Source organism: Siphateles boraxobius, unplaced genomic scaffold (assembly GCF_051911475.1).
Source record: "Siphateles boraxobius isolate OS27281-9 unplaced genomic scaffold, OSU_SipBor_1 68, whole genome shotgun sequence".
NCBI classification, from domain to species: Eukaryota; Metazoa; Chordata; class Actinopteri; order Cypriniformes; family Leuciscidae; genus Siphateles; species Siphateles boraxobius.
The window spans coordinates 6,939,976-6,962,205 of NW_027509195.1; the positions used below are offsets into that span (position 1 = coordinate 6,939,976).

Below are 22,230 nucleotides of genomic sequence, written 5' to 3' on the forward strand. Positions count from 1 at the left end.
TACATGCTTCAGCCGAACAGCTCCTCCTGTTCAAGACTCTTTAGCAGGCATGTCACATGGAATAGTCCTGTTTTTTCTTACCATCAAGAATATAGGTCAAAGTGGATTGATGGCTTGCAGGGTTTTCTCTAATCTCAAAGACCTGCAATGTGAGATTATAGACATAATTACAACAAAAGGCAACAAAAACAAACACAATCTACTGACAGTGTGCTTAATAAACAGTGTAATTATTATTATTATTTACAATGCATACTAAAAGTCCATTCAAATCAGTAGCTTTCATGTGTAAAAGTAGAAGCTTATCTCTTGTGCAATGAATTTCCACTGGCACTTGCAAGAACTGGACGATATTGTAGCAGAGCATAAGGAGGGCATCCTAACCGTTCCTTGATCCCAAAGTCTTTCCCAAATGGTCAAGAAAGCATAGGGGTGTTGCTCAGGGTGGGACATTCAGCTCCTTAGCAAATAGCTTTACTGTCCTGGAGCCTGGAGCAAAGGAGAGGTTTGATATAAAACTACGTTCTGCCTCATCTGTGTTTGGGTGTGCTCAACGATTCCTCAGGCTTTTCCTTCACAAGATTTAAAAAGTTTTTTTCTGGGACGTTTATACTGCCATTGGACTTTAAGGATTTTACACATGACAGACAGCCTACAAAAAGGCAAGGTTCACTTAAAGATAAGATCAAGGCATAATGCATGGACTTTAAGCTTTAAAGTTTATAATTTTTTATAAAAAAGCTTTAAAGCCTTTATAATTAAATAGCTGATTGGCAGATATATAATCAGCAACATGACTGTTTTTAGATTTGAAGGAATGTTAAACACTTAAAAACATTAAGCCGATATATATTAAGCCGATATATATATATATATATATATATATATATATATATATATATATATATATATATATATATAACCACAAGCTGTATATATAAACTGACCTAGATATTTCTAATAGGTTGACATGATACTAACCAAGCAGGTCTCTGAAAATTGCATTTGTCCAGGACTTTTTGAATTGTGTCAAGTTGTTGTCAATTTTTCTTTAGAAATGGTGCTTGTTAATGTGTTTTACTGCGGATGGAGTTTAGCAGGGGAATTTTAGATTTAGAATTAGATTTCCTCTGCTTCTTTGTTGCTCTTTCTCTTAGGCCAGCTCTCTGTCTCTCTTTTACTTTCATTCTTTTGTTTCTCATTCTTTCTTTCTCTCTCATGCACAACTGCCCAACACATACATCAATTCACAGAAAAACCTTTGTCTTTTGGTCTTTGTAAACTGCCTGGAGGACATCGATCTTTGTAGAAGACTGACAGCCTTTTCCATTAACTTTTCAGACTTCTGCATCTGTAATCTAACCTTTTATGATCTTTCAAATTAGATCAGAAGACATCAAGTTTTCCTTTAATTCCTCACTGCTTCACTGTTTAAAATGATCAGTGTGCTGATGATAGTTTTCACTGGTGTTATGTCACTGTGGATTACACTTTCACACAAAGGCTTTAAAAAAAGAACAATGCAGAAGACTACAGATCTGTTGAGAAGCATTGTCTTTTATATTCAGCATCAAAAGAAGGCTCCCAATATATAAGACAAGATGAAATGATACACTTCTGGCTGGCTATATAGAGTAAAGTTCATTCCTATAATTAGCATCATCCAGCTATGACCGTATACTGTCCTCTTTCAGACTATTTGTGTGAAGGTAGTGACTTAATTTTTAGAGTTGGAAAAGTATTTTGGTGATACTTCCACAAATCCTGAAGACAAAGAGTAAGCTGTCAGTCAAACAGGAATTATGCCAAATCATATAACAATTAGTAGCCCTATAGTGAATTCCCATCAGGCAGACATAACATACCGTTTTCACTCTTTCTGTGAGTTACATTGATTCCCCAGTAGGTGGCGAAAAGTGACTCTCTATATGAAAGAGTCACTGAATCATTCACTCAACCCGATTTGTTCAAAAACACTAGGGGTGCTTCTCATTTCTTATTTGTGCATCCTCGTTTCCTTTCCTAGCGCCTCAGCTCCTCCCCCTGTAGGATGTGAGGGAAGGACGCAAGAAAAGAAAACGAGGACGGAGGAATCGAATGAAAGCTTTTTTTATACATTGGAATACTTGACCAGTCGAGCGTCAGTTCACAGAGTCATCAGCAGCGCTCAAAGCATCTGCCCATATGTTGTTGAAGTTTGTTTATTTTAGAAATTCATAATGAATAATAATAAAGCAAGATACCCTGTTGAAATATGTGAGATGTGTGGTTTATATAAACTGCATAGGTAAACTATAATTTAAAAAGATTGTGACCGATGTGAAGGGGGAGGAGAATGTATACGTGCGTCACGTTTAGTCAATAAAACACTTCCGCATAGGATACAGCTGTGTATCCTCGCTCATGACTCCTCTGAAAGCCTCCTCACTCGTCCATCCTCGACTCCTCGCGGTGCAATTAGAGAATTGGGATGTCCTTCAAGATGGCTGTGCTTGATTGGTTTCCGGGTCATAGGATGGAGGACAGAGGAGCGAGGAGACGAGGAGGGATATTGAGAAGCACCCTAGGTGTGTTCGACATCGGCTGCGGCTGGATGTAACCGATCGGCGAGAGTTGCCGCGGGCAGGCGGGCAGGAGCTGCAACCGGAGACGTGAAGTCGGACACTTTCTGGTTCCCGTAGTGTGACCGCTCACGTGGTGTTTGCATACTTTACCAAAGCTGAAGTGAAATAAATGCAATATTTGCAAAATACACAGATGTTTCAGAGACATTTCCATTCAATACTTTATGTAGCCTACTGCTTTATAAAGCGTCTGTTTGAACAAGAATAAAGTTACTACTATCAATGAAGTGGAATCAATGTTTTTTAATAATTTTTATTTTGATAAACAGGACACAATATAACATCGTGACTGCATGAAAATGGTTATAAAAAAGGATTTGTGAGCTTTAGTGGAACTAAAGGTGTGAGAATAAACACGAAACACATGTGATCGTTGTCATGCGGTGAATCCGGCCAATCGTGGAACAGTTGTGCTGCTCTTGAGAATCCATAAATATAAACACTAGATGTCGCCTTGGCTAAGGCAGTTCATTGGACTGAATGCGTCAATAGAGCCGCCATCTTGAAACAGGGGAACCCCTCATCAGCGTCAATGTAGGACAAGGTCTAACGGAAATAAAATCACCATAAATCGTCATGAATGCGATTTTCTAGTTGTTTTGGTTCGTTCCAACGGTCAGAGATGTATTTATTATAGAGTCCAGAGAATTTTTTTAAAAAAATTACAGAATTTCACAATCTTGTGAAATGTAATCCCTTGCTGTCTGGTTTTTAGATTTTGTTCGTGTAAACATCCATACGCAGCACAAAAGTCCGGCATCATCCATTAATTCAGCGTTACCTAGCTACTTCCTATGACAAGACCCCTGTTCCAAGATGGCGGCGGTTTTGACACATGTTTAGAACCCCAAGGCGACATCTAAGGCTTGTTCGACTTGAACCGGCGCTGCACAGACCGATCGGTTGATGACATCAAAGTACCGCGAGAGCTATTCAAAAGCATAAGGAGCCGTCTGCTCTCTAATCGCTCTCGCGGTACTTTGATGTCATCAACCGATCGGTCTGTGCAGCGCCGGTTCAAGTCGAACAAGCCTCTAGTGTTTATCTCTATGTTGAGAATCTGCGCTGGCTGCGTCCTGCGGCTGCTCTCGAATCGCCCTCGCGCTACTTTTTTTTTTTTTTTTACTTGCTCTCGCGCTACTTTAATGGCATACGTCACAGTCATGTGGCGTCAGCGCTGCATCAAGTCGGACAAAATTTCTAACCGGGATGCACTGCTTCAAGTCTGCGGCTGCGCAGAGCTGCATGAAGTCGAACAAGCCTACTGATTCGTTTAGAAACTATCTGTGCACGAAATCACAGCCATGCTGCTACTCAGAACAACATTCTGATTCTGTTTACAATTTGAGCAAAACTGGGACAAAGGTTCTTTCTATGACTTTTGACAAATGTGATGCACCTATCTACAATCAGCATGTTTGTTTTATGCGGCGTCAACAAGTTTGGTCTTGTTCTGTCCAAAGTATGATAAGAGATTTTAGGTTTCCAAAATGGACTTTGACCAGTTTTTTGTCATGTTTATGTTGCTCTGATGAGGATATTTGTTCCCTAACCATAAAAAAATAAAGTTTATTCAGCACTGACCTTAAATCCACCTCTTTTGCTATATTTTTCCAGGTTCCAAAGAACACTTTCATTTCCAATCATTTGGTTCTGTCATATTTACACATAAAAGCTGACCATGACCACCGTAAATGCCCCCGTGTGTCTGCTCGCTCGGAATGAGTTTTATCGCAGTAAGTGCAGCACTATTTTTAGCTCTCTGATGTTTAACCAGCTACAGGACACGTGTAATACTGACTGTCTGTTTCCCAAAGCTCTATTTATTTCTTCTGAATGAACTTGTACTTGAATGTACAGCACACACTGTTCCTATTTTAGCCTTATCAACTGACATAGTCATTGACTTATTTGTTGAACAAATAAAAACATTGCTCCTCTTTCTGTGAATTGACAGAAATAGACCTAATTACATCGCTTAAACATTACTGGGTAAAAACATCATAAGAAATAATAGAAAACAAAAATGTTTAAAATTACATTTAAAGTCCCCCTGTAGTCGATAATTCTATCCCTTAAAACTCATCTTTGATCACAACAATTACATATTTAAATGTTTTTCCTTGAAAAATGTATTCATGCCTTAAAATAACTTGAATTTAACTCTACATCCTTGCCTCATCTAGTATATGCAGTTCTATGCATATTCAAATTAGCCCCGCCTCCACTCACTCACACCAGCTCAGAGGTCCACTAAGATCCTGTTTGGTTACAAGGTAGTTTGTGACGTCAAAAACACCAGCAATTTCAAACCACGTTTTTGAGACTGTCTATAGATCACTGCTGTTTTAAGGAGAAAATACTCAGCACTGGTCTTGACTTGTGAATTTGGTTTGTCTTAAGCATAAAAACACCACGTAGACATAAACTAAATTAAAAGCTGAGTTTTCACCACAGGGGGGACTTTAAAATATTTATCAATGCTGTATAAAGTGCAGATTCAGATTTATTTTTATCAAATGCATGCCTAAGAGGATTTTATCATGGGTTTATGTGTGTGTGATTGTTTTTTTTTGCAGGCATCTACCCAACAGACAAAATGAAGGCAGCCAATAGTCTTTCTGATAACTTAATGGAACCAAAGCAAAGACAAGTGACTGTCTGGATGACGAAATCCAAACACCAAGGTATGGTGGAAGTTCAGCTGAGATTTGTAGATCTAACTAGATGTACATTTAGCACTTCTGACAAGAATGTCTCTTTATTCCTGTCTGAATGCAGATTTCTCAGGGCCTATGAACAATCGCTGGACAATAAATGTGGGTTTAAGGAGCCAGACATCAAGCGAAACCTCTTCCAAAAGGATAAGTCCTGCTGATTGTGTGGTCAAGTAGACACCTGCACAAAATAATGCATAGATTGCTGGAAAAAAGGGTATGACTTATATGTGCTGCTGATTATTACCTACTAAATCTTTTTTTTTGCATGCTAGAAAACAACAAATTAGTTTTAGTTTATATGCTACCATTCAGACGTTTGTGGTCAGTATGTCTCTTATGCTCACCAAGTCTGAATTTATTTGATCCAAAATACAATAAAAACAATAAAATTGTGAAATATTATTACAATTTAAAATAAATGAATATATTTTAAAATGTAATTTATTCCCGTGATGTCAAAGCTGAATTTTCAGCATAATTACTCCTGTCCTGTCCTTTGTTTATTTATTTATTTATTATTAATTTGCATGCGCGTTAGCTGGACCAACCTGAAATGTAACGTGGTTTGACATAAAGAATAATTTATAATATTTTTAATTTTGGAGATCTTGCTCTTTCATCATTCAAATTCATATGAACTGCATCTATTGCCTAAATAGAAAATAGCCAATATGGCAATTGAGCGAACTGATTTGTCTTTAATGGACATCCAACTATTCTGCATTTTAAAAAAAGTACATTAAAGTAAACTACCAATCACAGCACCTCCCACAGCCTCTTAGTTGAGACCTGTTGCTGCGAACAAAGGAAAAATGATGCCTGAAAAAGAAGAGAGTCAGCATGCCACAAAGAGGCTTTTCCATGTATCTAACCAACCATTAGAACTTAGTGACCTGGAAAATCCATGTACACATGGGAACAAAACCGTACAACGTCATCTCTACAGAGCAAGCTTCCATACTCACCGTTTGGTCTACTGCCCACTCGCATACAGGTCCGCAGGCACTATGTTCTGTCTTTTTGGGGTTTCATAAACCATGTCCAAGTATGAAGTAGATGTCTTCTATTCAGAAAGCAATGCACTAGTTTAGCAAAATGTCTTTAAAATGCTTTATTCCACTCAAGAGCACTTATTAACTTATTTTTATTTCCTGGACCTGCAGCTCACCCTGTTCAAAAGGATGCCGAGCTCAATGCATTTATTTGAATTAAACATTGTCTCCAAAAACAAACTGTTTTTTTATTTTTTATTCTTGGATAATTTCTATACAAGGGGACCTGACATTTCACTCAAGGGCAGTTCTTCATGGTCATGACACTTTGTCTCCTTCAGTTACTATCTAACAGTCTGTTTGTCCAGGTTGAAAGCGGATTCGCTGAATTTAGTTGCAGCATGCTTGTTACGTAATCTGATCATTCTTTTAAATGAAATGAACAAAATGCAGGAGCCTTTCCTCCACATTTAGAATTAATTTAGTACAAATCAGCTGTAATGTACACGCATACAAAATTCCCAATTACCATGTTATATAAAAGAACCATGCGCAAAAGAAATGGACAATGAATGCGGTCTCTCCTATATTTCTCAGCTTTTATCATTCAATTACAACTACACCTTCCAGTGAACTAGTAATTGCATAGCAAAGGATTTTTGGAAAAGGAGGTCTTTTCCCCTCAACTGTATGGTTAATTTATTATATAGACAAAGAAAGTCCAGTAGCAGTAGTGGGCTGTTTAAGACAATTTATTGTGCTGAAAAACACAGGTTAAGACAATAACAAGTAACAAAATCTCCATCAGTTACAGAGGTGTAAAAATGTACAAAATTCTTTTTGCAAGTTCCAGCTCTTCCATTTATTACGTGATATATATATATATAAAACAATGAATAATAAAAAAAAAAAGTACTAAAACAGCCCATTATGTGGATGGAAAATTAAAAGAAAAAAAAGGGAACCATTTCCGTCCCCTAGCGTTGGTGTCCTGATCTGGTCTCGGATTCAGGAAGGAGAACGCCCCGCCTCCGACTTGCCTCCATCGCTACATTCGCTCGCTTGCCTCATCACCATCTCCCGGGCGACACATGTCACCTGCCCATTGGTCACGCTCACCACCCCTGACCTGCAGAGAGACAACCAGATTAAGAATTGTAGTCATTGATACGACAAACTGATACCTCGTTACAAATGTGCAACTGCATAGGCATTTCAAATCAGCACTTGGCAAGGCCTTCATGTTACATGCACCAACTTAGGTGAAACTCAATCCAGTGACTCACTTCTGCTGCGCCTCCTCAGTAAGAGTTCCCATACCAGGCTGGTTCTGCTTCCCAAAAAAGAAACTGGACCACCAATGACCAGAATCCTGTTTGGGCAGACCTAAAGCACAATTAAACAACAGGTCAGAACTAAGCACCATCAGTCTTTCCTAATCTTTTAATGGATTTAGTATACAAAAACACAAGCACTAACACAATCATTGTTAAAAGAATCTCTAAACAAAGACATGTAGGCTGTTGTATGCATGCAGTCAGGTGAAAACAATGGCCTAACAGGACCCCTGCCAGATGACGAAGCAACAGTCATTTTTCTAAATTCAATTAAGTGACTTCATCAAAAGTTGATTACCCAAAGGACACCCATTTGAACAGAGCTGATGTGGGTGGTGACTGTGCAAATGGTTGCATAAAGCATGCAAATTGTCAAAACTGTTGCAATAAAATATTGATTTATGCGGGGGCTTTAAGAGAGATTGAAATGAAATGCAACTGACCTGGATGATGTGGAATAACCTCCCCACTGTACTCTGAACTGCCACATGAGCTGCTACTGGACGTAGAGCCAATGCGCCCTGAGAAGAAACAGTCTTATAAGGCAAATTCTCAGTATAACATCAACTTGGTGCATTTACTATAACAGTAAAGGCTACTTACTTCTGTAGTAGTCATGAGTGGCAACAAGAGAACCACTAGCTGGGATGGCTGCCATTTTACAGACTTGGGTAAATCGTGACTTAGATGGAAACCCTGTGAGGAGAGCAAAAAGAGATTTGGTCAGATATGACAGCTTCTGTAGCAACCAGATAATCATTTATCACCTTAACCAAGAAAAATTGCTTCTAATGAATACAGATCGACGCAAAAGAAGGCATTTAAGAGGTTTGTATCACTAATGTGTGGTTTGAAACCTTGTTTTGATTAGATATTGTTATTGTAAGGGTTACTCATTATGTTTTAGTGTCAAACCACAATACTAACCAAAGTGACATTATGCCACACATGGCATTCATTAAGAAAAGGCTTTCCACCCCATGTTTCGAAGACTACTCGAAGAAGTTAACGTTACTTACAGTAACGTTAAGCTCATTTTGGAATTTTGGCAGTTGAGACTGAGGGGCATGGTCATGCACTCACAAAAGAAACATTTTGCCCCGAACGTGAGAAAACATGCATGTAGGTAGGGCACTACAGCAAGATGTATAGCATTAACAGTGATAGACTAAATGTAACGTACTCCGCTCAGATTCTCTAACCCAAACATTGACCACCCTTTAAAATATTAGGTGTAAGACCACATCCTCACCTTCTTTTGCCGCTCGTGCTGATGTTATTAAAGCACCGTGCTCGATTCAGTCGGAGGCTTTGGGGGGAAAACGCTAGGCGACGGGGCCCATTTGAAAAGGTTTGGATGGATAAGACCCTCCACGTCAGGAAATAACTACCGCAATGCTGTCTAACAAAAACAACTCGTTCGCTGACATTTATACAGAGACGTTTAAATGGAGGCGGGGCGTCTCTCTCCTCTATATAAACACCTCCGCGTGGAACCGGATCAAACCAGCGAAATCAAGTACGGAAGGGTTGGTGCTTTCCTTCTGAAAATGTTCAGAAACGATGAGAGTGTTTGCCTAGATTTTGACTTGTAACACATTGTGTGCATAATATTGCATAAAAATATCAATAGATACACATAATAAATACATATAGCATTTTAATAAGTTTAGTAATTTGTATTGGTGGCATTCAACACGCCAATATTTCACGCATCCCTGGTGGTCTAGTGGTTAGGATTCGGCGCTCTCACCGCCGCGGCCCGGGTTCGATTCCCGGTCAGGGAAGTAGTGTTTTGTTCAAAAATGCCACGTATCATTTGTAAAGCAAAATAACACACACAGCTCTTTAATTGAGCATAAATATTGCGATTTAGTTGGTAATTAATTACTCGCATTCGAATCAGATTTAGCTATGCGTATGATGAAAACAGCTTACCCATAGTCATATTGTGAGATTGACGCATAAGTTTTTGAGGTAGGAAGGAACGTTTCGGGGAAATTCATTGAAAACCACACACACACACGATTGAAAACCACACACATTATTGAAAACCCCCCACACACACAGACACACAATAAGATAGCTGAATGATTTATTTTTTGTATTGTATTTTTATTTTTGTATGTCAAATTTGGTCCAAGAAGAATTGTTTGTAACACAGAATTATTTTAACTAAAATAATTATTATTATCCAACTACTATGTTAACTAATGATCTGATACACATTACAACAATACGTGTTGGCTAGAAAATGTACCATACTGAGAATACCTGGGCAGACTGAAAGTGGAATTCAAAATCTGTAAATCAAAAGGTGCTCAAGCCTTAATAAAATGTATATCATCTACACGTTAATGCAAGAACAAAAGAAAAATGTTAAAACACGAATATATGGTATGTTTTGGGCATATTTGCTGAAAAAGGAGCAAAGACCCAGAAGCACACGACCTCTCCAATCTTCAAGTAGTGTACACTGCCACCTAATGGCAGATTTACGTCATGAAGAATATGAAACGAAGAGAGAAACAAACTAACAAACAAACAAAAGTCATTTTTGAATGAATGTTTTATTGATATACAAACAATTGACAAAATAAATGAAGCATTAAACCACTGTTGTTTTAAAAGAAAATGATCAGAGCCTGAACAGCTAGGCTGAGATCCCTAATTTAAAGCTATACGGTGCCTGTTCCCTAAACAATCTCCCCAAATGACTTGTTAATACACTATTCAAAATAATAATAATAACAATAATAAATTTCTTTCCCTCTGACAGTTCACTATCTTTTCCTCATGTTTTCAACGTTTTGCACTATGCAGAACTACAGGTGCATTCTAATTCTATGGTGCAACACAGATTTCAGCAGGAAGTCATGTGAAATTGGCATCCTCCTCATCAGCATCAGTCAGTCAAATACATGTAATCCCTTACATCTCACTCAATGAGGCATGTAATCTAATCATCATTGTGTAATATACTGAAACAAGGCCACCCACTGACCCATACAAGTGAATGAAATATCAGGAAAGAACGGATAAAAAAAAAAAAGGTAAAATAAGAGACTACACTTGCTAATAGTGAAATATATTCCAATATCTTTCAGGTAAAAAGTGACTGTGCTACCATACAGACTACACTAGTGTTTGCATCTGTCTGGAGAAATCAACAAATGCCACTAAAAAAAGGCATTAGTCTTACTTAGCAGGACTTGCTCACCATTTGACATTTTGGGTAAGTGCACATGAGAGCAATTGTATTATTATTTCTTACAATTGAACAAAGTGATCTTTGTGATAGTTTGTGTGCGTGTGAAACATTCTGACAGAAAAAGGTCTATGGCATCTACTAACTGGCACTCACAGCATGGCACGAAGCAAAGGCAAGCGATTTCCAACATAAATAAAATATTTCCATTAATCAATCAAAAAATAACAATAATTATAATAATCGAACAAGGTAAAAGAGGATATAAAGCCAAAAAAAAAATATTCTTTACCAGCAAAAGTCCAATAAAGCAATACAGAGTGAGAGTGTAAGGCCGATCGAGGAGGTCAGACATTCACCAGGTGTACAGCAAAGCCTCGCTTCACATTGTACTGAGAGTAAAAAAGAACTCAATTGAATGCTCAGCAGCATAGGAACCAGCATCACGTTTCTGTTCTTTTCTTTATTGGCCTAGAATCCCCCCCCCCCCCCCCCCTTTTCTTTGTGTTCTGTACCCCTCTGCCATCTGATGAATGCTGCTTGGCAGTACTGATTAAATATAGTTATTTGTATTCCTTTATAGTCATATATAGATAAAAGTTATGTAAAAACATTATGCAAAGCAGTGTAAAATAGTTTCTAATACAAAATGATTCAAGATTTTTCTTCCTTTGTACAACCTGTGATGATTTCATGTCACAGAACCTGTACTATGAGTGTTTTTTAGTGAGATGAGCAAGCACATGCTAGCAGTAGGTGGAGGAGTATCAAAGGAGGGATGAAAGAATTCAGAGAGAACGGAAGGGATTGGGAGAACTTAAGTGTGGGTGTAGTCAGGATTCACAAAGAAATGAGATGAGTGTTTGAATGGAGAGAGTGGACTCTCAGAATGGAGCGTTGTCCTGCACTGGGTTTGACTCGTTCGGAGAGTGAGCACTTTCACCGTTGGCTTTCCCTCCAACCACCTTATACTGAGACACACAAACAGAAAAAGTTTTCTTGCATTTCTACTTTAAAATGCATCCGTCAAGTTTTTAGACAAGTACTCTTCGTATTCATGTGGTTTTATATGGCTTTTGAGAAAACTTTTATATAATTTTTAGTAAAAGTTTACATTTCATGTGGTGTAATCATCAGGAAAAAGTAATACCATAATTTCCTTGCATCTTAAATATTATTTTAAAAGAGGCCATTAAGTTTTTTTGGAGGGTTTGAACCACAATTGGACTTCAAGGGTCCTCTACTTACACTACAGTTCAAAATCTTGGGGTCAGTAAGATTTGTATATCATTTTTTAAAGAAATCAATACTTTTATTTAGCAAGGACACATTAAATTGATCAAAAGTGACAGTACAATTTTACACAAGATTTCATTTTCAAATAAATGCAGTTTTTTTTAAAACTTTCTATTCATCAAAGAATCATGAAAAAAATTGTATTGTGCAAATATAAAAAAATATTAAGCAGCACAACTGTTTTCAACATTGATAATAATCAGAAATATTTCTTGAGCAGCAAATCAGCATATTAGAAAGATTTCTGAAGGACCATGTGACAGTGAAGACTGGAGTAATGATGCTGATGCAGATTTTAATAGAAAACCGTTCACAATTTTGCTGTTTTTACTGTACTTTTGATCAAATAAATTCATCCTGGGTGAGCCTAAGAGACTTCTTTTGAAAACATCTTATATTATATTATATTAATATATTATTTTGAAAATATCTTACTGAACCCAAATTTTTCAATGGTAGTTTATATATGGTTGTTGTTGACTCTTGTTGGATGCACTACATGACTTTAATTTGATGGATGATTTTTTTTTTAAATATTTGTCAATTGTATTTTTTAAATAAATTATTAGATCATATGCCAAAAAAATAAGCGTCATGTCATTGACCCAGTTTCAAAAGTGAATTCTCACCTTGATGTTTCCGACTTTGTCCTCAAACGATTTGAAGGTTGGAGAGTTCCTATTTAACAAACACACATATCAATCCCAGAATTCATAGTGAAAGAAGCATTCAAATTAATTATACATAAGCAAATGTACACAGAAAAGTAACTGGCAGACAAAAGGTTAAAAGTTTAGACATTAGTATTTTTTGCTTTAAATAAAAAAAATGTAGTCATTTGTGTGAACATTATCTAATATTTTAATGTTCAATGAACAGTTTGTGTTGAGGGGCATTGTTTTACACTTTACCTCATAGTTGGCATACTTATTGAATGGCGAATGGAGTAGTTGCTACTTCGAAAGCATTAAAGGAAGAAAAAGTTGTGTGTGTTAGCAAGCAAGCAGGAAAGCATGTAAGGCAGAGAGATCAACAGGGTTACACCAGACACAGAATGCTAGCACATTTCATTTCATTCATGCAAAAGCAGGGTTTGGAGCTAAAATAACATTAAAATCGATACTAATTTCAAATGATAATAAAAGCATTTTTTTCTAAATTAAATGGGCTTGGTATTGAAAACAGAGCTCTATGTTATGCATTCATTATTTGAAGACATTAATCAGTCTTACCCAAAGGAGTTAGAGAAAGGAAGAGCTCTGTAGACCAAGCAAAGGCAGCGTTTAAAAAGAAACGGGAATACGAAACCAATCAGATTGGGAGTTAAGCAGGACCAGAGCAAGCAGGAAGAACAAATGATGAGAATTACTGTTTGTACTGATATAGAGGACTACAGGGTGAATCCACTGACTACTTTTATTGGGATGAACATGAATAGATGTTATTTACACACTGAATACATTTGAGTGATGTACTTATTTGTCTGATGAATGAAGGATGAGGTTTAAAAGGACAGAGCAGTGAAGGTTTCATTTATAAAACATGGCTGAAGCTTTTAATCTGTTGAATGAAGCTAATATCTTCTTTCTGTCATGTATCATAGCCGTCTCATGATTTTGAAACCAATAAAGGAGTCTCAGGCACTCCGAGGACCAACTAACAACATGATGTTTTACAATACAGGCCCTCATAAAACTCCATATCTTCTGACTTCTGTTTGTGTTAGGGGTGGTGAAGGAAGTTTAATTAATGTGTGCAAATATTGATAGGAACTAGAAACCGAAACAATGTAGTGAAGTGAAGCCAGGAGAACAGGTTATTGAGAGCTTCTGACGGTGGCTGCACTGCATTAACACACTCACTGTGGATAATCGCGGCTTTATCGTGATGATGAATGACAGTAGTATCTCGTGGACTCGTGGATCAATAACCAAAGAGAGCTGGGACAGTTTTCAGTTTTCAATACAATCTTTTAGAATGACTGTTCGCACTGAGATTTCATCAGATTTCAAACCAAATTTGTATGTTTTTCGGATTAGATATTTGTTTGCCATTAAAAATCAACGAATTTGAGTTGGATTTGTACTGCGTGTGAACAAACCCAAAGACAAAAATGAAAAAAGTAAGAGGCACGTGATGAAGTCCATGAAATGCCACACATGCAAATGCAGTTTAAGATAAATCGTGTGCAGGGTTGACACAACAAAACTGAATTGGAGTTAGACAAAATAATTAACAACGACATTAACAGGGAACTATTAGTAAATCTTATTGTATTATAATTGTCTTAGATTTCATAGTACCCCAAGTGATTGCAGTGCCACTGTTCTTAGTGACTGGACTAAGAGTACAAGAGAAAGACAGGAAGAACATGGGTGTGTATTTTGACTTGTGCATTACCTCATGTCACCCAGTTTCCTGCTGATGGCCGTGCCAACGGTGGAGAGGGCGGCTGATGTCTTCTGTCCAGCCTGAGACAGCGTTTCCTGAGTCTTTTTATACCTGTGATAGGAAGAGCACAGAGAGAAGATGATGTAAATAAAACTAAAAAAACATGTGAAACTCATTAATGTCCACGAACTTCTCCACTTTTCAGGAGTTAGTCAACATGACCTCAGCTTCCAGATGACAAAGTCAAGTCAGATACCCTTAACGATGCACGATATATCGGCCACCATACCGTTATCGGCCGATATATGTCTATTTTTAAAGTTACGGTTATCAGCCCAATAAGAAAATCTGACCGATATATTAAAGCCAATAAATAATGGATTATTTCCTTCTGCTGAGTCACAGATTTTAGAAATGGATTTTAATGGTGAGACCTTTGTTTCTTGAATCTCTAATCAGGTTCTCAAATTATATAAAAATATGAATTTAGACTTATTGGCCAATATATTAGCTTTCAAATATAAAAAAATATAGGTTACTGATATCGGCCAAAAAAAATGTTTATTGGTGTACGCCTACAAAAATGTTTTTAGTTGTCTCACTGGACAGCAATTGAAAAAAAATAATGAGATATGCTACTGTTCAAAAGGATGCATAAAAATTGATTAAGTGACAGTGAAGACATTTATAACGTTACAGAACATTTCTATTTCAAATAAATGCTGTTCTTTTTTATTTATTAAATAATCCTGAAAAAGAGAGTATCACCACAAAACATCTACAGAGTAAGCACATTTGCAATTGCAATTCCCACTACTAAAAAAAGCATTATAAGACTGTAATATCTAAATAATAACCCTTCAGCAAAATATCCACAAAGCACAGCAAGCCACCCTAAACCAATCCTTTAACCCTTCAGGACCATAATAAAACCAGAAAACAACCTTTAAAACACACAAAATGAACGTAAAGAATGAAGTAACTCACACTTCAGAGCTGGTAATGTCATCCAGAGTGGAAGAAGCTGAAACATAGCTACAAACGAACAGGGTAATACATTCAAATCTCCACTCTCACAACCATAAGGTGCTATACACACACATGCATACAACATTTCATTTTTAAATAACGATTATACAGTTATGCTGCCTCACAAGCAGAATGCAGGAGCTGCTAAACTGCACAGTCACAAAGAAATGGCGGTTTAATTCACATCATTCTTACACACACAAACTCCAGGCATTTAACTTAAGAAACACATGTGATCAAATAAGATGTGTGAGTATATTTCAGCTTTCCAAGAAAAAAAGTGACATTATAAAATGCCTTAGCTTTTGGGATAACAACTAGCATGTTAGCGTGCAGGATATTGCAAAGTAGGTCTTGATGTAATATTAACATAACATAACAATTGGTGTGTATTGATGCAGACGTGGCATTCGTTCATCTAAAAATGACGAGACTTTCCTTACACAAACATATGCTCTCTGTCTGTAGACGTCTCAGTCTGGATGTGTGATTCAAACTGTGTGTGTAAAGAGGGAAGTGGGAGATCTCTCACACACTCGTGATAATATGGCCTGTCTGACAGGTTCAGCTATGAGCCTGCAACTACACCAGGACTGCTGCTATGATTCTTGGGACCCGGGGGAAACAGAGGCCCTTAGTGACCTTAGTCTCACCACAGGGCCTGATTTAAGATAATCATCTATGTAGCAAAACCTGTTAGTATTACTGTAATTACGACTTACAAAAATAATTACAAATCATTTTTGTGTTTTTGCGCACAAAAAATATTCTCGTTGCTTCTTAACATTAAGGTTAAACCACTGTAGGACATGGACTATTTTAACTTTGTCTTTACTATCTTTCTGGGCCTTGAAAGTGGCAATGATGTTGCTGACTATGGCTGGTTCAGAAACCTCTCGGATTTCATCAACAATATCCTAATTTGTGTTCCGAAGATGAACAATTTGGAACGACATGAGGGCGAGTAATTAATGACAGAAATTACATTTTTGGGTGAACTAACCCTTTAAGGGAAAAGGTTAAGGTGCTTTATGCAACCGGGCACTGAATTTTGGCCTTTTTGATATGGTAAATCAAGCAAATTGTCAGCAATATGCCATTTTATTATTGGCAGAGTATGGCTGGTGCACCATTCGAAGGTGTGGGGTCAGTAGGATTTTAATAAGAAATTAAAAATTGTATTTATCAAAGACACATAAAACTGATATTTTTTAAAATGCCGTTAAAGACATTTATAATGTTACAAAAGATTTCTATTCCACATAAATGCTGTTATTTTCAGCTAGTAAACTATATTAAATTGAAATATTTTTTCACAATATTGCTGCTTTTACTGTATAAATAAAAGGCAGCCTTGGTGAGCCCTCTTTCAAAAACATTTTTAAAAAATCGTATTGACCCCAAACATCTGAACAGTATTGTAAATTAATGAAGCGATTAAGTATTTACACAGACACGCACACAAAAAAACTTTGAACAGCTGAAGGTGAACAGCTGATTCAAATTTCAGTGGCTATTAATTCAGGGTACATGAAAGCGGCAGAGCATTTAAAGAAGGAAACATCTGTATGATGATCCTGTTTGTTTCAGAGATGAACCATGTGCATGGGTGGACAAAAAAAACGGACTGTGAAGGGAAAAAACAGAAGAGTCAAAAATATGTGACACGATTCAGTGTTGCAGAAGCCCAGTTAAACTAAAAGTAGAAAAATTCTCAATTTTCTTTTATTAACAGCCTTTTTTTTCACTATAATGCGAAAGGTTTCAGTCAGTCTCTGAGTGGAGAATCAACAGGGCTGAAAAATGCATGTATTGTAAAGCAGGTAAGAGTCGATGCTACAGGAAAACCAGATCATAGCATTTTAAAAACAATCAGTCTCAATTTGAGAGACAGGTTTTAGTTATTGGTGTCAGACTGTTATGAATGGTTCCTTTAACACATCAATAGGCAGAGCATTTGAACACCTGAATCTATATTTTGATATACTGAATCCACTGATTTGTGATCAACAAGCCAGAAACCCCACCAAGGCATCAGTTATGTTTCCTCCTGAAACACGCCGTTTGATGGTGAGAAGGGTTGAGCTCTGGAATCAGGTGTTCAAGTGCTTCATCCCCATTGACGTGTAGAGAGAGTAGGTGAGAGGAATTCATGCTTTCACTGCAAATACACTGGATACGTGCCGATGTGGTCAAACACTCACACATCGCACCCTGTAACCTTGTCATTCCACTGGCCCAGTTTCTCTGACATCTTCACATAGCTTAAAAAACACAGACATGGTTATGTGCTGCCTGGAGCAGAGCACATAGTGAACATCACTAAAGCAAAGTGTGGTGTTACTGCTAATCCAAAAACTGACTGACATTCTCAGACCAATAACTTCCCTGTACTGACAGACTGGCCAGGCAAATGTACATTTATAATATTATACTTTGCAGTATATTACCTTAGTATTAAATGTTATATTACCGTTCACCTATAAGTTTACCCATGTATGGTGACTTCCACTTCTATGAAGTGGAATACCCCCTCTAAAATATTGTTAATGGCATTGGCTTAAAAAACCATAGGTCATTTTAAAGCTTGCAGGTAAATTTGATCTTTGATTTAACATACATTTGATCCACCTACAGGATCAAAAACAGCAAACATCAAGCATCTATTGTTTCTATCTAAAACCTCGAGTCACATTCAAACCAATGGCCATGAGTCCCAGCTTGGAACACATTAAATAGTGATGATTCATTAATCGACTACAATCCTCCCACAGAGCCTTTTGAAGCCAGACTGTCATTTTTCAACTGATAAAACAATTACACTGAAGGACTTTCAGCAGATTACATGGATGCCCGCCCATAATATACACAGAAAAACACAGTCATCTCCGCTGCCTGAACAGGCACTCGAAGAGATTTTTCTAATGCTTTCATGAGGTAATGTACAATCCTACAGAAAATGCATCTAGACAACTGTGACTCTAAGTTTTAGGCTGATTTCCAGCAGGATAAAGCGAGGGGAATGTGTGTGAGCCGGAGGAGAGCGAATTGAGGGTGGATCAGCTCAAAAAGGTTCAGTTCTGCCATGAATTCCTCCGCTGATGGGACCAGCTAACAGCTTGCAGCAACAGGATCTGCCATCATACAGAGTCGTTACCCAACTGCCACTTCAACAAACCTTTTTTGTTCTTAATTTTGTTACATTTTGTCCAAACTTATGTCAAATCACTGTCATTCCTGTAGAGTCCGTGAAGCGAGTTTAGGGTTCGACTTTGCAGATGGCATCCCAGTCACCTCCTGAGTTTGAGTAAGCGGGACATGTAGAAGGAAGGCATCCTTACGCGTTTGAGGTCTGGACGTCCTGCCAGCTTTTAGAGATGTTCTGTTTCAACTCGTTCAGGGGGCTGAGTCCCAGTTTCCGCTTCAGCTCCGCCGAATGGCGCTCTTTAGCCGACAGCACCTGCCGCAAGGTGTGGATCTCCTCCTCAACCTGATACCAGGATGTCACAGACTTTTTTTTAGAGAGGTAAATAACTCCTCAACAGGAATATATATTTTTTTATTTATAATTAAAGGTGCTGTATGTAACTTTTGAACTCCTCTAAACCATACAAATACCATAATATATTTGCATATATTGAGGAAACATGCTTAGTTCACATACTCGTTTCTCTGAAAAACACTTCTACAGCCAGTTACTTTGAAATGTGCGTTTCCAGGCTGGAATGTTTGTTTTTGTTTTGGTCTGTGATACTGCACGTTGCCAATTTGCCAATTTTCATTGTCCATTGCGCTCGTTCCTGTTGCGTGTGCTCAAACTGGCAAACCGTGTGAGCACCGTCAAGTCTGAGGAGGAGGTGGCAGGAGAAAATGATCTGCGATATTTTGAATTTCCACTGCAGTACCTATTTCGACCACTAGTTGTCATTCTTACAGACTGCACCTTTAAACAACCTAATTTGAAGACCTATAGGAGAAGATGAGCACATCTTCAAACTCATGGTTCAGTATGGCAGTGTCATGCAGGGACTGTAGGCGTTTACCTTGGCGAGCTCCAGTCTCAGTTCCTCGGCCTCCTCCTCTGTCAGACCTGGGGGAAGAATCTCTGGACTCACAGCTGCTGCTCCCCTCTCTTCAGGAACATCCGAGAGAGAGTCAGAGCCCAGGCCTTTATGTGGAGAGTTCAGATTGATGTCTGAAAGAAAGAGAGTGTGTTGAGTGGCATAAGTTAAAGGTGAAATGCATATTTTCTGTGACGCTATACAGAAATGTAGAAATTGTGATCACAGAATCCCACCAATAAGAATATATATATATATATATATATAATTTTATTTTTATTGATTACTTTTGGCAGATACAATGAAATGTTAAAGCCTTTCTTTTCTGGGAAAAAAAACCAAAACAAAATGATGACTCATTCTGCACTCTCACCGATTTTTGACCAATCAATTGTCTAAAATAAGAATGTCCCTGTAATACTACCTAGCAAATCATGGTTTCGTGGATGTGACAAATCTTTTAAAGGCATGAGTCTTTCCATTTGTTCCACCCAAACTTCCTTTTTCAATAGTAAATATGTCACCACAGAAAGAAAAAAGTATAAAAGAGTATAATCACTCTTTACATGAGAGTAACTCACATTCAGAAGCAAAAGAATAAACAGCTAAGAAAATAATGTACAGTATACAAACACACACACACACACACACACACGCATACATATATATAATAAACAAAAACAATATACAGTATACTATTTAAATATTTATTGTGTATTTTAAGCCATTTAATGCAGTTCAAATGTTTGATCAAACTGTGCCCAATTTAGGTCAGGCTGTGATCGAGAGGTGGGGTGTAAGTTATATTAATGAGACATGTCATCAGCCCCTCACTGACCCTAAACTGCCCATTTAAATAGCATCACATAATGTGACAAAAGACAAAGGACCGGTACTTTAGTAACAGTTAGGTTAATGTTAAAATACCAAATCCAAGTTGAAAATCATCACGCTATAAAGCCGAGCAAAGGCACCATAACTTTCCTACATCATATCTTTGATTTCAATGTAAATCAAATAACTGAGAAAGAAACACCTCCACTCAGCCGCGACGTGTTTTTGTCGTGCATTAGTAACCTGATCGCCTGCCCTGCCCTGATCTCCCCTTCACCGCCACATATTCACCACGCTGGGATCCATAGATAAGGCTACACAGCAGTACTTGCTGCTCTATCAATCCAATGTATCGTGTTCGATTTTTTTGTTTTTGTTTACCTTGATTGGCGGAATCCATGTCGTCAGTTTGGATCTTTAAAATGTTGCGTTGACAGTTACGTAATTCAGAGGACTGTGCAAAAAACTGCGTGTCTTCCCTCTTCTATCAAAACATCCAAAAGCGCTTGACAAGCCAACACAAGATCCCGAGCGATCAGCCAGCTCAGCTTGAAGAGCTGCCCAAGTGCCTTTCTTTCCGGCGCCTTGAGATGACGTCTACTAGCGTCCCTTTTCCTGCGATCAACAAATTAGCTGAGAAAAACACATTACTGCTGTTTGGGTTTAGGAAAATCTAGCTTATCATTACTTAAGAGAAGCATGCCATTTCTATAGAACAAAACGAATACCAGAAATTGCACGCAGGCTATTAAACTGTGGTTTTAATTTAAGAGGACATTGAGCATTCTTTGAATTATTCATCAAATCATGTGTCTTGACAATTCGTTTGTTCTACAGAGCATCAGCGATATAGGAAAAGGCTCTTTTGTCTTTGCAGAGAATCAATCGACCCTGTTAACAAAGCCGTTCTGAACGATTCGTTCACGAATTGAACTGATTCGATTATAGCAAATCTCGAATCAACAGCTCACCGACTTTAAAGTCACCATGAAATCAATATAAGAATTCTTATTTTTATGGAATGTTGCAGTGTTTATTATAAATTATTTATCTGTGCATATCATTATAATAATAATAATAATAATGTACCCTTCTTTGTAAACTTAAATCAAAATAACTCCCCCTCCCTCTTGCAGTGACATATGGGGTGCTTCTTATTTCTTATTTGTGCATCCTCATTTTCCTTTCCTCGAGTCTCAGCTCCACCCCCTGTAGGATGCGAGGGAAGAAAACGAGGATGGTGGAATCGAAGGAAAGCTGAAGATCACTCTAGTCTCACTTCCCTGCGTCATCAGCTGCGCTCAAAGGATCTGCCCTTATGTTGTTAAAGTGTGGTTATTTAAGAAATTAATAAATAATAACAAGCAAGATACCCTGTTGATATATTTGTGATATAGCCTATGATTTATTTAAACTGAAAAGGTAAAGCATAAATTAAAAATATTGTGACAGATGTGAAGGGGGAGGAGAATTTATATGTGCGTAAGGTTTCTTGACAAAAAAAAATCTTCCACATAGGATGTGTATCCTTGCTCATGACTCCTCTGGAAGCTTCCTCACTCCTCGTTCCTCTCGGTGCAATTAGAGATTTGAGATGTCCTTCAAGATGGCTGAGCTCGATTGGTTTCCGGGTCATAGGATGGAGGACACAGGAGCGGGGAAACGAGGAGGGATATTGAGAAGCACCCCTCTCCTGTGTTCACTGGCGTGAGGGCGGGACAACCTGGCAATCACATGT

At 37.8% G+C, this 22,230-nt stretch overlaps 2 protein-coding genes, 2 long non-coding RNA genes and 1 other non-coding gene across 18 annotated transcripts; 2 read left to right on the top strand and 3 right to left on the bottom strand.

Annotated features, from left to right (window-relative positions):
• Positions 1-4,333, bottom strand: LOC143722728 (uncharacterized). Its single transcript, XR_013196986.1, has 3 exons — positions 4,209-4,333; positions 385-489; positions 1-142 (listed from the first exon to the last, which is right to left on the bottom strand). It is a non-coding gene; the product is annotated as an uncharacterized LOC143722728 (long non-coding RNA).
• On the top strand, positions 452-6,576 carry LOC143722727 (uncharacterized). The gene is made up of 4 exons (XR_013196985.1): positions 452-662; positions 4,242-4,360; positions 5,204-5,311; positions 5,406-6,576. It is a non-coding gene; the product is annotated as an uncharacterized LOC143722727 (long non-coding RNA).
• Positions 6,577-7,070: 494 nt separating this feature from the next.
• Positions 7,071-9,163, bottom strand: ppdpfb (pancreatic progenitor cell differentiation and proliferation factor b). Its single transcript, XM_077214231.1, has 5 exons — positions 8,926-9,163; positions 8,277-8,369; positions 8,117-8,194; positions 7,623-7,722; positions 7,071-7,465 (listed from the first exon to the last, which is right to left on the bottom strand). The coding sequence occupies exons 2-5, from the start codon at positions 8,329-8,331 to the stop codon at positions 7,345-7,347; spliced, it is 354 nt and encodes a 117-aa protein (XP_077070346.1). The 5' UTR covers positions 8,332-8,369; positions 8,926-9,163; the 3' UTR covers positions 7,071-7,344.
• Positions 9,164-9,388: 225 nt separating this feature from the next.
• trnae-cuc (transfer RNA glutamic acid (anticodon CUC)) lies at positions 9,389-9,460 on the top strand. The gene has a single exon. It is a non-coding gene; the product is annotated as a tRNA-Glu (tRNA).
• A 767-nt stretch (positions 9,461-10,227) lies between these two features.
• On the bottom strand, positions 10,228-21,084 carry tpd52l2b (tpd52 like 2b). 14 transcript variants are annotated; one of them, XM_077214233.1, is made up of 10 exons: positions 20,874-21,084; positions 19,641-19,792; positions 18,939-19,087; positions 17,802-17,861; positions 15,556-15,603; positions 14,578-14,679; positions 13,410-13,436; positions 13,089-13,130; positions 12,807-12,855; positions 10,228-11,852 (listed from the first exon to the last, which is right to left on the bottom strand). In XM_077214233.1, the coding sequence occupies exons 1-10, from the start codon at positions 20,890-20,892 to the stop codon at positions 11,766-11,768; spliced, it is 735 nt and encodes a 244-aa protein (XP_077070348.1). In that variant the 5' UTR covers positions 20,893-21,084; the 3' UTR covers positions 10,228-11,765. The 14 variants fall into 14 exon arrangements, with proteins under 14 accessions (XP_077070348.1, XP_077070347.1, XP_077070352.1 ...); XM_077214232.1 differs by having other exon boundaries at positions 13,089-13,133; XM_077214237.1 differs by lacking the exon at positions 17,802-17,861.
• Positions 21,085-22,230: the final 1,146 nt, after the last annotated feature.

What these genes read in the sequence shown, in the direction of transcription:
- ppdpfb (XM_077214231.1), bottom strand. Translation starts at nt 8,331, where the DNA reads ATGGCAGCCATCCCAGCTAGTGGTTCTCTTGTTGCCACTCATGACTAC. An exon ending in CACTCATGACTACTACAGAA is followed by an intron (nt 8,195 to 8,276) that starts GTAAGTAGCCTT and finishes GTTTCTTCTCAG; the next exon opens with GGCGCATTGGCTCTACGTCC. An exon ending in ACTGAGGAGGCGCAGCAGAA is followed by an intron (nt 7,466 to 7,622) that starts GTGAGTCACTGG and finishes GTCTCTCTGCAG; the next exon opens with GTCAGGGGTGGTGAGCGTGA.
- tpd52l2b (XM_077214232.1), bottom strand. An exon ending in CCTTTCTCTAACTCCTTTGG is followed by an intron (nt 13,134 to 13,409) that starts GTAAGACTGATT and finishes ATGCTTTCGAAG; the next exon opens with TAGCAACTACTCCATTCGCC. An exon ending in ACAAAGTCGGAAACATCAAG is followed by an intron (nt 11,853 to 12,806) that starts GTGAGAATTCAC and finishes TGTGTGTCTCAG; the next exon opens with TATAAGGTGGTTGGAGGGAA.